The 12,785-nt window shown below is 45.7% G+C and overlaps 1 protein-coding gene across 1 annotated transcript in view; it reads right to left on the minus strand.

Annotated features, from left to right (window-relative positions):
- Positions 1-8,181, minus strand: part of MFAP1 (microfibril associated protein 1) — a 59,136-nt gene extending 50,955 nt beyond the window's left edge. The window contains exons 1-2 of the mRNA XM_069625184.1: positions 7,991-8,181; positions 1,159-1,378 (exon numbers count right to left, since the gene is read on the minus strand). Coding sequence (XP_069481285.1) covers positions 1,159-1,378; positions 7,991-8,093 — 323 coding nt within the window. The 5' untranslated portion in view covers positions 8,094-8,181. The remainder of the gene's footprint in view (positions 1-1,158; positions 1,379-7,990) is intronic.
- Positions 8,182-12,785: the final 4,604 nt, after the last annotated feature.

Genomic DNA, 12,785 nt, shown 5'->3' on the forward strand with positions numbered 1-12,785 from the left:
ATGTTTTTATATAAAACACGACCAGCATAGACAATTCATAAACATCATCCCAGCAGTTTAGTCTCAAACAGTCATTGAGGGTTACAAGAAGGGAAACGGCATGCTGACTAGGGTGACCAACGGTCCCGTATTTTGTACAGGACAGAGTTTTGGAGGACCGTCGTGCAGGGCGGGTAAAAGTTCTGCCTCCTTTCACTTAGCAGTGTAGAATCTGGACTCCCTTTTGTGCCTGCAGATCGAGCTGCTACCACGGCTCGTCCAGTCATGAAGTTAGCTCTCGGACACCAGACTTTATTACAATGCTAATGCTTTGCTCGTGGGGTTGTGATGATCAGGTTTACAGTTTAAAATCATAACCATTACCTCCCATAGACAATCCATTAGCATTGCAATTAAGCCGGGCGTCAGAGCTTTAAGCAGGCCAAACGCAAATGATGCTGGGGTGTCATTGCCGCATTTTGAGCAAGTATTCTGCAAAATGATTTTAGAAAGTTGGCCAACCTAATGCTGACATGCACATACATAATTCTGTAGTTTTAACACTGCATGCCGTTTAACTGCCATACTGCAGACGTCGGATCACATTCCAGCGGGTAATATAGAGGGGAGTGGCTTAAACGCACGCTAAATCTAACAGCAGTATTTGTATCGACAATAAAAAGTTGGTATGCAATTTAATAAATAGAGTCACTACATTAAATATCTAAACTTGCCAGCTCATACAATCACCCCAGCCAAAAAATGTATTCCGTATATCCACTGAAGTGAACGTAGAATATCTGCCTGAAACACCAACATCCTCCACTTCCGAGACTGAATGAATGCTGCGCTGTTTTTCTACATCCCACAGCTCATCAGGCCACGCAGGCACAAGTTGCAAAACAGAATCCCAATGGGCTGCACCAGATCTTGTGCACAAATCGACCATTGCATTCAATTATACTCAATTCAAAAAGAACAGGACTAGGCTTCGTGTTCTATTACCTATATGGCACTAAAAGAATTGACGCTTCTATGACGTGTTGAGCTGCGCACTTCCAATTTGATGTTTCTAAGTTAATCAGCCAAAAGGAACCACAGAGTACGAGCCTCGTGATGCATAATATATAAACCAGCTTCCACATAACTCAATATGGATTGACGCGAGCACAACTGTACCTTTCTTCGACATCTTCGTTCAGGCGGTTCTGCAATCTTCTCAGACGGGGGTCGCTGGTGCTGTCTTCTTGCTCCTCCTCTGGTTCCGGCTCCTGCTCTTTTCCTTTCTTGATGAACTGAAACTCTTCATCCTCTTCGTCAGAAGATTCCATGGGGGCATAATCGGGTCTTTTACCCGAGACATAGCGTTTCACCTTCACCTTCTCCATCGAGATCTCACCTGGAAAGAGGCAGAAAGTTAGTATCACTTCCAACATTTAAAAAAATAATAATAATAACCCCTCAATCATTTCCCCCATAGCAAACACCTGCCACTAATTCGAAATGTGTGACTCGGTCACTATATTTTTTTAGAAAGGTTCCAAATGTCTGTGAAACAGTTTGACTGCACCTCAAAATTCAAATCCCATGTGTGAAATGTTCTTGTACTGCGGACTTTTAAACTTAAGCAAGACTATTTTTTTTTTCCAACTTCTGATAGTTAACTAAAGCCTTTATATTTAGGACCTTCTCCGCTTTATAATTTTCACTTTTTGACCACTTTGAGCAATTTTCCATGATTGCCTGCTAATCTTCTCCGCCACTGTGCAGAATACTGCTCCCTTTTTCTGGGATGCCCAGCAATATACAATGGCATACGTTCACTATGTTTGTACATTCCATTTACCTATATAGTCTAGGACTACAATGGTTTTATTTATTTTCCTAGCCCTTTGTGATCGCTTTCTGCCCCCACGCAAGCATTTTACCTGCTCAATGGGTGGAGTCTCTCTCAAAACGTGTACTATGGGCTTAGCAAAGTGTGCACCGATTACAGGGACTATGCAGGGTCCACACAAACATTCAGAGATAACTCAATTCCAGTCAGTTGTTACTCCCACAGTACAGTGAATTCAACATTTTTCTACCATGACTTTCTACTGTGGCATCGGCGCAATGACTAAGAAAACAGTTAAATTCAACCACACTTATCTAAAGTATAGCCAGAAACTAAATGGACCCCAGAACTGAACCTGGAAGGCAGTGAACAAATCCTGATGATACAGCCAATCAACTGCAGAATTCCTAGAGAGCTGCAACACCTACTCCTATGAAAGCACACATCATTGATATGTTGAGTATATTACGTTATATGAATTTATAAGAGTGCACATACGCCCAAAGGCATCTTGGCCCTAAGCAGTTAGATAAGGGGTGCAAGAGCGAACAACGCATGCAAAAAAGAAAGGTCTTAAGGGACCGCCGGAAAGCAAAATGATTTGAAGTTACTCGCAGTGTCAGGGGTAAGTGATTCCACGCATTGGCGGGCACCACCGAAAAGGCCCTACCTCTCATCCGTGACTGTGATACGGGGTACAGCGAGGAGAAGGGCAGACTGAGATCGGAGAGGGCGTGAACATAATGAACAAACTTCTCCTGAAGATATTCCGCTCCACACTTATAGAAGACTCGATGAACCAGGCACATGGATTTAAACTGAATCCGTTTTTCAATGGGGAACCAGTGCAACTGTTTCAAGAGTGGAGCAATATGTGTGTGCTGGAGGGGTGGGGGGGGGGGGGGGGAGTCAAAATCGATCTAGTCGCCACATTCTGGAGCATTTGAATGCGGTTTAACAGATAGCGAGGTTGGTCGTAGTACAGTGAATTACAGTAATCAACTGTACTAAGGACCAAAGCTGCAAGCACAGGGGAATGGAAATGGCAAGGTATAAAGGGGAGGAGTTTCCGCAGGGTGCGTAATTTAAAGTGTCCCGATTTACAGGCCAACCTGCTCTGCCATAGAAAGAGGATGAAAATCTTACCCCCAGATTTCTCACTGAGGAAGACGAAATAGGGAAAGGTCCAAGAGAAAGAGGCCAGATATCAGGAGTCCAGAAGGAAAGAGGGCAGGTCGTGCCAACCACTAAGACCTCAGTCTTACTGCCATTTAATTTAAGTGAGTTTTCTGCCATCCAGGCACCTAAATCCTCCAGGCAACTCCTGAGCCCTACCGCGGTTTCAGGAAGAGATAGGTCCAGACGGACCAAAATCTGTGTATCATCCGCAGAGGAGTAAAAGCGGAAACCATGCGACATAAGTAGATGTTACAGGATCGGCGAGAGTGCCGATCCCTGCGGAACTCCAAAGGAGAGTAAGACAGATTCAGAACAGAAAGACTGACTGGGACCAATCCACCAAAAAGGCGGTGAATCAGTTTAACACATGTCCCCCTAGGCTAGCGTCCGACAACCGTGAGATCAGAGCGGAGAGATCTACTGTGTTGAACACCTCTGAGAGATCCAACAGGAGAAGAGCTCTGACCCGGCCCTGATCGACTAGACGGGTCAGATCGTCTAGCACGGAGTTAGGACCGATTCAGTTCCTCTCCATGGTTGAAAGCCGGATTGAAAAAATCCAAAAAGCCAGACGTCTCCAGAAAAGAAGATATAAGAGGGGAAACAAGACTCTCCAGAACCTTCATCAGGGATGGGAGAAGAGAAATAGGTCGAAAATTGGAAAGCATAGCCGGATCCAGAGAGGGTTTCTTCAGGAGGGGGAAATCACACGAGCGTGCTTCAAAAAATTAGGTATAAACCCCTCTTGAAATGATAAATTCACTGCTGATGTAATAAGAGATCAAGTCTCCAGAGATATCTTTAAGCGCTGACATTGGGATGGCATTGACAGGAGAGGCCAATTTGAGGCCATGAATGGTTTCAGAAATATCTTCTTCAGAAAAAGACAGGAAAAGATAGCCATGAAGCATTTGGGGTTGGCAATTCAAGAACGATTTAATCGCTTGCCATCCCTATAGCATTATCACTGATATCCTTGCAAATGGATTCAATTTTAGAAAAGAATAAATAAGAGCGAGTCACAAAGCTTGTGAAGGTACAATAGAGCCCCCCGCCTTAGATGGATTAGAAAGAGAATGAACTAGCTCGAATAACGCTTTAGGTCTATTAACAGTGTGTTCGATATTGTCACTAAAGAAGGACTTATGCGACAAAATTGCTTTTTGATAAACTGTTAGTACTAAGCGGAAGGCAGCTCTGGTAGCGGTCGTGTAACCCATCCGCCATTTCCCTTCTGCGTGTCGGCATTGACGTTTAAGGGATCCAAGTTCATCTGAGAACCAGGGTTCAGAAGCATGAACCAATTCCTTAAAAGGTTTTTCTGGCGCTAACAAGTCAGCTACAGCCAGAAAGGAGGTGCCCAGAGTCGCTAGGGTACAGGGGCTGTGTTTAGCACAGTGCGTAATGAGGGAAGCCGGCAACACTGGGGGCTCCACCTTGCGCCAGTTGGGTTTCAGGCTGGCACACTTAGCGGGCCGCCTGGCTAAACCTGGAAGTTGAATGATGAAAAGAACCAGAAAATGATTGGACCATAGAACAGGGGAGATGGACGTAATGGTGATCAGAGATTGAGATGCACAAACAAAATCTAATATATTACCTAGTTGATGAGTAGGTTCAAGGATTAGTTGAGGGAGACCAAGATCCATCATCAGGGAGAGAAAGTTTGCTACCCGACTACTATTTGTAGGGTTGACTGGAAGATTAACATCCCCAGTTACCCATAAATTAGGATGGTTAACTTGGAGTGCTGAGACAAAGTCAGGCAAATCAGTACAGAAGGAAGCATCAGTTCCCACATGGTGGTAAACGAACACAACTGTTAGTGTAGCATTTGAGGATATAGAAGCCACTGCAACTTTGCCATTACAAAGAAGGGGGTGGCTTTCAAAACCGAACATACTTGCAGCAACCCATAAGTGTTGTCCAACGCCCAGTCCCTCGCCACTGTCAGACAAGGCAATCCTCAGAATTCACCCGTAACAACAGCTACTTTCTGCGGCCCTAGTCAGCACACTATGAACCAAAGTCAATGAGAGTTCTGCTTAAGCCTATCAATCATTTGCTGAACGAGTGAACCACGTTTTTAACCTCCAGCAATTCCACACATTCCAAAACAATATTAGACACACTCAACCAAACAATACAAACCAACAAGTAGCCCCCTCCCTGTACCCCAATGGAAAAAAAAAAAAAAAAGGTACAGCTTCAGTACTCATGTGCCCAAGAGTTAAAGAGGAACAAAGGAGAAGCCCACCGACTTAAAACCCCCTGAACAAGTCATAGCCGAAGGAAATGATCTGGGACAAAATTATTTTATCATCGTCTTACAATATAATAACCAAAGTAAACCCGTATTCAAAGCAGTCCATCACTGCACTACCCACTCATCTCAACATCCATGCACTACCTAGCAGAACGACAGACACATGTTAAGGAATATTTCACCAACAAGACGAACAAATGGACACAAGAGACAAAATGCAACATACTCAACGTTGTCATTCAACATCCAATTTCACCTCCTTCCACCCATCAAAACCATTAGCTACTGGAAGAAATCCTTCATCAAGTAAAGCGCACTTCACCATCCTCAATCAAGTAGGTTTTCACAAATAGCAAATTCCCCCCTCCTCAAAAATAAAGAAATCAGCCTCTCTTCAAAACCACACAGTCCACGCAGATCTACAAAATCTCAGGCTTCGCGTCCTTCTGTAGCACCAGAACAGCATCATCCATGTGGACATGATGTCCTTTTGTTAATGGACACTTCCCAACCCACTTGTCACATATCGGCAATAGTGAAAAAGGCACAGGCTGGCTCCCATCTCTCTTGGGTGAATATGACCAGTTCATACAAATGGAATCCACCACCCCCGGTGTAAGTAGGAGCCCCAGAGAAGTTGGTCACTCCGCAGGTGCTTCGCTCTTTTCAGTCAATTGTTAGGAAAGTTTCAAGCCATGTAACGTCCATGCACCAACACGACTATAACAAGCAGCTACACCTAAAGTGCTGCTCACCAACGACGTCCATAGGCGAACACAGTGCCTTGCCTGTAGGTAACTCAACTCGTTCAAAATGGGACATCGATCGTATATCAAACATAAAATTCTCGCACCAAACAGATTTCAATTTTAGGTTGTATCTGCAATCAATGACCAAGGACCAAACATGGCTCTCTGGCACAAATTTAGATGGTTTTGTGCACCGCCTCAGTTTTGCGCAAATCAACGGTTTTCCAGTGTGTCATCACCTCACCTTCAACAACCATATTGCCAAATAAGCTCAAAGAGCTTTGATAAAAGCCAGACTCCTTTAAAAACAGAATACCAAATCCCAGAGAATAACCTCCAAGCACAATATAAGCTTTTATATTTGAGGGAGCGATGCCCGGCTTTGGTCTCCTTAACACTACAACACACTTTAAACCAGTACTCCATACTGTGCGTGGTACGAGGGTGACATTTAAGTAGAAGTTGGACAGCTACTGGTGCAGCCCCCTCAAGCATCACCATTCTTCATTATGATAGAATGCATCATGCTATAAACTTGGTGCTCTTTACAAAGCAGCAGGCACTACAACAATTTGTTTTAAATAATCTTCCTAAAAATCTCACACTAGGGTGGATTCCTAACTACACGAAGCATTAGACTCAGTAGAACAAGAAAGAAAAGACTGAGGCAAACTTCTTTTTGTTTGCTTCGTGAATTTGTAATAACCACCTCTATCAGGCTGCCAACGGTCTCGTTCCAAAGTCGCTCAAAACCAAACAAGACCCACTATATTACAACTGAATACTAGAACAGCAAAGAAGTGATATGCTGAACTATACCCCTACCCACAGATACTTGGTATTGTTCAGATGAGAAATATACATTTCCATAGCAACCTATGCACATCCGTGCAAACGCAGCTAAATGCCTATGTTTCCAAGAGTGCACAACACTGCATGACTGGACAGACCCACCCCCTCCCCCCCACAAGGTCAATTTGTTTTGGCTGAACAACCGATGCAAAAAAAGAAAACGTTTGTACATCCATTCCATCCAAAACAAAAGAGGGTTTTATTGGCAGCCACTTAATTGTTCTCCAGCATTTACTGCCAGGTTGCAATGGATCTCCTTATAGTCGATGGGCCCACGAGGAAAGGGGTCCCGTTGAGGCACAGCTGGGACACGTGTAATATAGCTGAGCACTGGGACACATCTGCTAGACTTCACTTATCAGCACAGCCCTGCATATCAGACATAGCAACCCTCCCTATTCAGGAGGCTTCCCTTTGTTCAGATAACATGTTGCCATATTCCCTTGTTTTATTAAAAGCGTAAAGTGGTTCGCCAAGAATAGCTTTTATATGTTAAAATAAATGGCATTGCAATATTGCACATGCCCCTGAATGTAACTTTCTCCCTCCCCAGAACATTGACTCAAGCAAAGCCAATACTTGAAGGAAGCCTTGTTGACATTTGACAGCTGGGGGAGGAAGGGGTGTATACCCATCTCTAGTATCCCTCCCCCTCCTTTCCCTGCCTCCATGTCTCCTCATGCTCCAGACCCCCCTCTATCCAGGTGACCCCCTTCTCCCCCCTTCCTTTCCCTGCCCCCTCTCCAGGTGAGACCCCCTTCTCCCCAGGTGTCCACCCCCTTCCTTTCCCTGCCCCCCCCTCCGCAGGTGAGACCCCCCTCTCCCCAGGTGACCCCCTTCTCCCCAGGTGTCCCCCCTTTCCTAGCCCCCCCCCTCCGCAGGTGAGACCCCCATCTCCCCAGGTGTCCCCCTTCTCCCCAGGTGTCCCCCCTTTCCTTTCCCAGCCCCCCCCCTCCGCAGGTGAGACCCCCCTCTCCCCAGGTGACCCCCTTTTCTCCAAGTTCCCCCTCTTCCTTTCCCTGCCCCATCCCCAGGTGTCTCCCCCCTTCCTTTCCCTGCCCCCCTCCCCAGGTGACCCTCCCTCTCCCTCCCTCTCCCCAGGTGTCCCCGCCCGCTAGCCCCCTTTACCTTTCTCATTGCGGATGGGCACGGCCCCCGCCGTGGACTGGATGGGGGGCTGCTTGTTCTCCGCCATGGCGGCAGCGGAGGCGCCGTGTCCCTCCCAAGACATCCCGAGAGCCGGTACCGACAGCAAACACCGAAGATAGGCAGGTAGACAGGCAGCTGCACACTCCCCCGGAAGCGGAAGTACCCGCAGCACGGGCAGAGCCGATGTCAACAGGAAGCGACGTCATAAACACGCGCCCGCGCCCCTGGAAGGAAAGAGGATGAGGGTGCAGTGCCGGTCAGTGACCAGAGGAGGGCAGCAGAGACCAAGGCATCACTTTACATTTATAAAACCTTTAAACCAAAGTGAAGAGAACACCAATCAATCAGCAAAGCCAGCCATGGCTGCACCCTCCACAGAGCAATGAGGAGGCTCAGCCTGGGTACCCCAAAACAGCACTCATTGAGTGCAGCATGTGGCTCTCTCCAGAAGCTAATCTTACTTGCTAGATATCATATAATCTTCGTTCTCATACATGTGCTACCCCGCCATACTGTGTCGTGGTGCAGCGCTTGTGTGGCTTCATGCATGCCAACATTCTGGAGCACCTGGGAGGAATGACACATCAACACTGAAAGCCGGATACAGTAAATATCCCAAAAAGATAGAGCCATTTCTGTACACTGCCGGGCCCCAGCCCACTAAAAGCCCTGGGTGTCCGATGTCTTTCACCCCTTCGTCGGCCGCCACTATGGACATAGATAAGAGACTTGTTCCATTATCTATTGTAACCAGTCATCTTTTTTTTTTCATTGGAGATTGGGTTTACCCAATACACCTGGAACCCCATCCAGTGGGAAAAAAAATATATACACATTTTTTTCGTTATTGTTTATTGGTTTTTAAAAAAACCTTTACAAAAATTTTCAACGAACAGAAATTTTAAATGAATTCGTTGAGATAACACTAAAATATCCACGTAAACATTTTCGTTCATCAATTCAGATACAACAATCTTAATAATTAAGCTTTGAGCATTCCTTCTAAAATCACAAGGTAGTACAACATACTAGTAAAACAGTATAGACAACCATAAGCACATCATAAAAAGGAAAAAAAAAACAATAATCCTAAAAACATACCTTCTAAATAAGTAAACCAACAATTACGATATTACAAAATAGTTGCATAAACTTTTTCATACGTTAAATCTACTTCGTCAATCCTAACAATTGATGTTTAAAAATTCCCACTGAAATCATAAAATAATAAATCATACTGATAAAACACTGTAAATACCCGTGGCCACCATGGAAGACATACCTACTAAGTAAGTAAACCAGCATTTACAATCTTACAAAATCTTTCCCTTTTACATTTGCTTGTCCCACACATTTGTGCACATTTAAATTTCCTATATTATTTTATTTTACAAAAACATATTTGTACCCGTATGGAGCCCTTTGATGTGAATAACTGTCACCCCTGCTTTGAAGAGCATAAGGGGCTGATAATAGGCCTGAACTCCTGTTGAAGCCCTCAGTTCACTATGGCTTGGCTAGGTTCAGTCTGGCAGGCGGTTACCAGCCGGGTACGCCCTCCAAAAGCTGGTTTGATAGCTGTATTCATGCAGTGATGCATGTTTGTTTGTTTGTTTATTTTATTTGTATAGCGCTCCAAACCCAGGGGTAGAAGGGCGCTTAAGAATACGGTTACAGCGTTGAGAAGTATATTTTTGTTGCATACTTCGTGCATACTTATAATACATCCATATATATACATTTGTCAATATACAGTTACAGTATACATACAGTACATGAGCCAGTTACTGCAAAAGGGGTGAGAGGTCTGGTATTAGTGAGGCTACTCTTTGTTTAGGAGCCAGCTGATGACCTGCTTCCTGAAGATCTGGAAGGACTTGATAGTTTTGATGTTGAGAGGTAGGGTGTTCCAGAGTTGGGGGGCAAGTACTGGGAAGCTTGCCCCTCCAGCTCTTATTAGGTGGAATCTGGGCACTGTCAAACATAGAGTGTTGGAGGATCTGGTGGATCTGGTAGCAGGTTTCATGGTGAATTTGTTAGCTAGGTATGGTGGTGCTAGGTGATTGAGGGACTTGTACGTGAGGCAGATGGTTTTTAAATCAATTTTTTGGCGTATGGAGAGCCATTTGAAAGCTTTCCTAGTAGCGGAGATATGCTCTCGTCTAGGAATGTTGAGGGCTGCGTGCAGAGCGTTATTTTGCAGTACCTGCAGCTTGTTGAGTTCGGATTGGTTAGCACCTATGTACAGGCTGTTGCAGTAATCCAATTTGGATTATATGAGGGCTCTGGCGAGGGTGAGGCAGCTGTTGGGTGATAGGAATGGTCTACTGGCCCTAATGAGCTTGCCGGTGTAAGCAGCGGCTGAGGCGGTCATATTGGTGTGTTTGGAGAGGTTGGTGTTGGCATCCAGATAGAAGCCAAGGGTTTTCACGCTTTTGGCAATGAGGATGGTGTAACCATCGATCGTGATGTTATTGTAGCTAGGATTGAGTTTAGTTAGGGTGCTGGGGGAGCCAACGACGAGGAGCTCTGTCTTCTCATTATTCAGGCAGAGGCCATGCGAGGCCATCCATGCCTGAATGATGGAGAATATTTCGTTGATCCGGGCGACGTCTGCTTGGTAATTGCCTGTGATGGTGAGGAGTATCTGGGTGTCATGAGCGTAATTTGTGTAGGTGACACCCAGACGGTACAGTTGGTCAAATAGAGGCTTTGTAAATATATTGTACAAAGTGGGGGATACACAGGATCCCTGTGGGACCCCACATTTGATGGGGATGGGGTCTGCTGCAGCTGTTGGTGAGAAAACCTGCATGGTTCTGTTTTCCAGGAAGGATTGTATGCATGTGATGGCAGAGGAGGAGAAGTGGGCTGCGGTGGCTAAGTGGCTACAAAGGATTTCATGGCTGACCAGGTCAAAGGCCGCTGAGAGTTCTAGTAGGAGTAGGATTGCTGCATTGCCTTTGTCTTTAATTTCATCAATCTGGCTTTTGAGATCAACAAGGGCGGTTTCTGTTCCGTGTTGAGGTCTGAAGCCAGATTGACGTATTCCTAGCAGTTGGTTGGATTCCAAGTATTCCTGAATTTGGATGTAGGCAGCTCTGTCCAGGATTTTTACTAGGAAGGGGACTGTGGTGATGGGCCTGTAGTTGGTGGGTATGGCTGGGGCGAGAGATTGTTTTTTTAAGAGTGGGAGAACCCATGATTGTTTTAGGTTGCTAGGGATCGAGTTATTGGTGAAGGATAGGTTGATGAGTTTGGTGATGAAGGGGGAGAGCTCTCTGGCTGCATCTTTTATGATCTGTGCCGGACAGCTGTCTCCTTTGCAGTTAGAGGGTTTCAGGGAGGTGATGATTTTTTGAACTTCCGGGATGGTGACTTTCTTAAACGAGAAGCCAGAGCTAGTATTGTTGGGCGTGGGTGGGCTGGGGTTGGTGACCTTGATATTGGAGAGTTGTTGGCGTTTGTCCTCTATTTTTGTTTAGAGTCCTGAGATTTTATTGTTTAGGGCATTTTGGATGCTGGTGGACCAGGATTTCTCTTTCAAGCAGGTGTCTGGAGGTGAAATAGGGTTTTCTAGTTCCTTCAGAATTTTAAATAATTCTTTGGTGGAGGAGCCTGCCTGAACAATCCTGGTGTTTTATACATCTCTTTTGGTGCAAATTATCTTGCTTTTGTAAAGTGAGGACACGTTTTTGAGGTTGGATTTGTTTTTCTGCAGAGGGGTTAGTTTTCCAAGTGTGTTGTGCCTTGGCTTTCTCCTTTCTGAGTGATTTGAGCTCAGGGCTGTACCACGAGTTCAGATGAGCTTTAGGTTTGTCTTTGCGTATTTTCAGGGGTGCAACGGTATCCATTGCCGTAGCCATGGAGTCATTGAAGGTGTCAATCAGCAGGTTTAAGTCAGCGATGGCTGGGAGAGCATTGAGGGTAGGTAGGTCCAATGGTAGTAGGGCTTCAGCAGTGATGTTGCGTTTATTCCTGGTGGGACATGCTGGTGCCGGGGGTATTTATTGGGCAGTACCTGATTGGTGTTGACCTCAAGAGGGATCATGTGATGATCAGTTCATGCCAGAGGTTGGGGGTCTTTGCAGGTTGTATTGCAATTGTAGGTTGCTACCCAGTCAAGGGTTCTGCCTTTTTGGTGGGTGGAGAGTACAATGAGTTGAGTGAAGTCATGTTCAGTTAGGACATTGGCTAGGATGCAGCATGTGCATCCTTTGGGTCCTAGTAAGCGAGGTTGAAGTCCCCGAGGATCATGATTTGTGCTGATGGTTTGGAATATTCGGTGATGAGGGATGTGATGTCTTCTTCAAAGACCCCAGGGGGCCTGGGGATCTATATATGAGATGGAGGGTGATCGTGGTTGTGGAGGAGGTTTGCAGTTTGGCTGTTAGTGTATCGCAGGATGTGAGTGACACTGCGGGGGCTGATCTGAGGTCTAGGGAGGATTTGGAGATGATCGCTACGCCTCCACCTCTAGCGTTAGGTCTATCAGCTCTGAGGATAGAGTATTTGTCTGGGATGGCTAGCGATAAGTGAGGTCCAGACGCCTCATGAAGCCAGGTTTCTGTTAGGGCTAGGAAGTCGAGGTCATTGGTAAGGATGATGTCTGCAATTTCTGTGGGGTGGGTAGCCAGGGATCTGACATTGAGTAGGGCACCTTTTAGTGGGGGAGGTATGGGCCTATTTGGCGCATTGTGCTTAGTATAGGTTTTGGTGTTGGGTTTGGAATTGGGCCTAGTAGTTGTAGTGGGGAGCCTGGAGCCTAATCTGT

This window comes from Ambystoma mexicanum, chromosome 11, assembly GCF_040938575.1.
Source record: "Ambystoma mexicanum isolate Mex_15411 chromosome 11, UKY_AmexF1_1, whole genome shotgun sequence".
Classification (NCBI taxonomy): Eukaryota; Metazoa; Chordata; class Amphibia; order Caudata; family Ambystomatidae; genus Ambystoma; species Ambystoma mexicanum.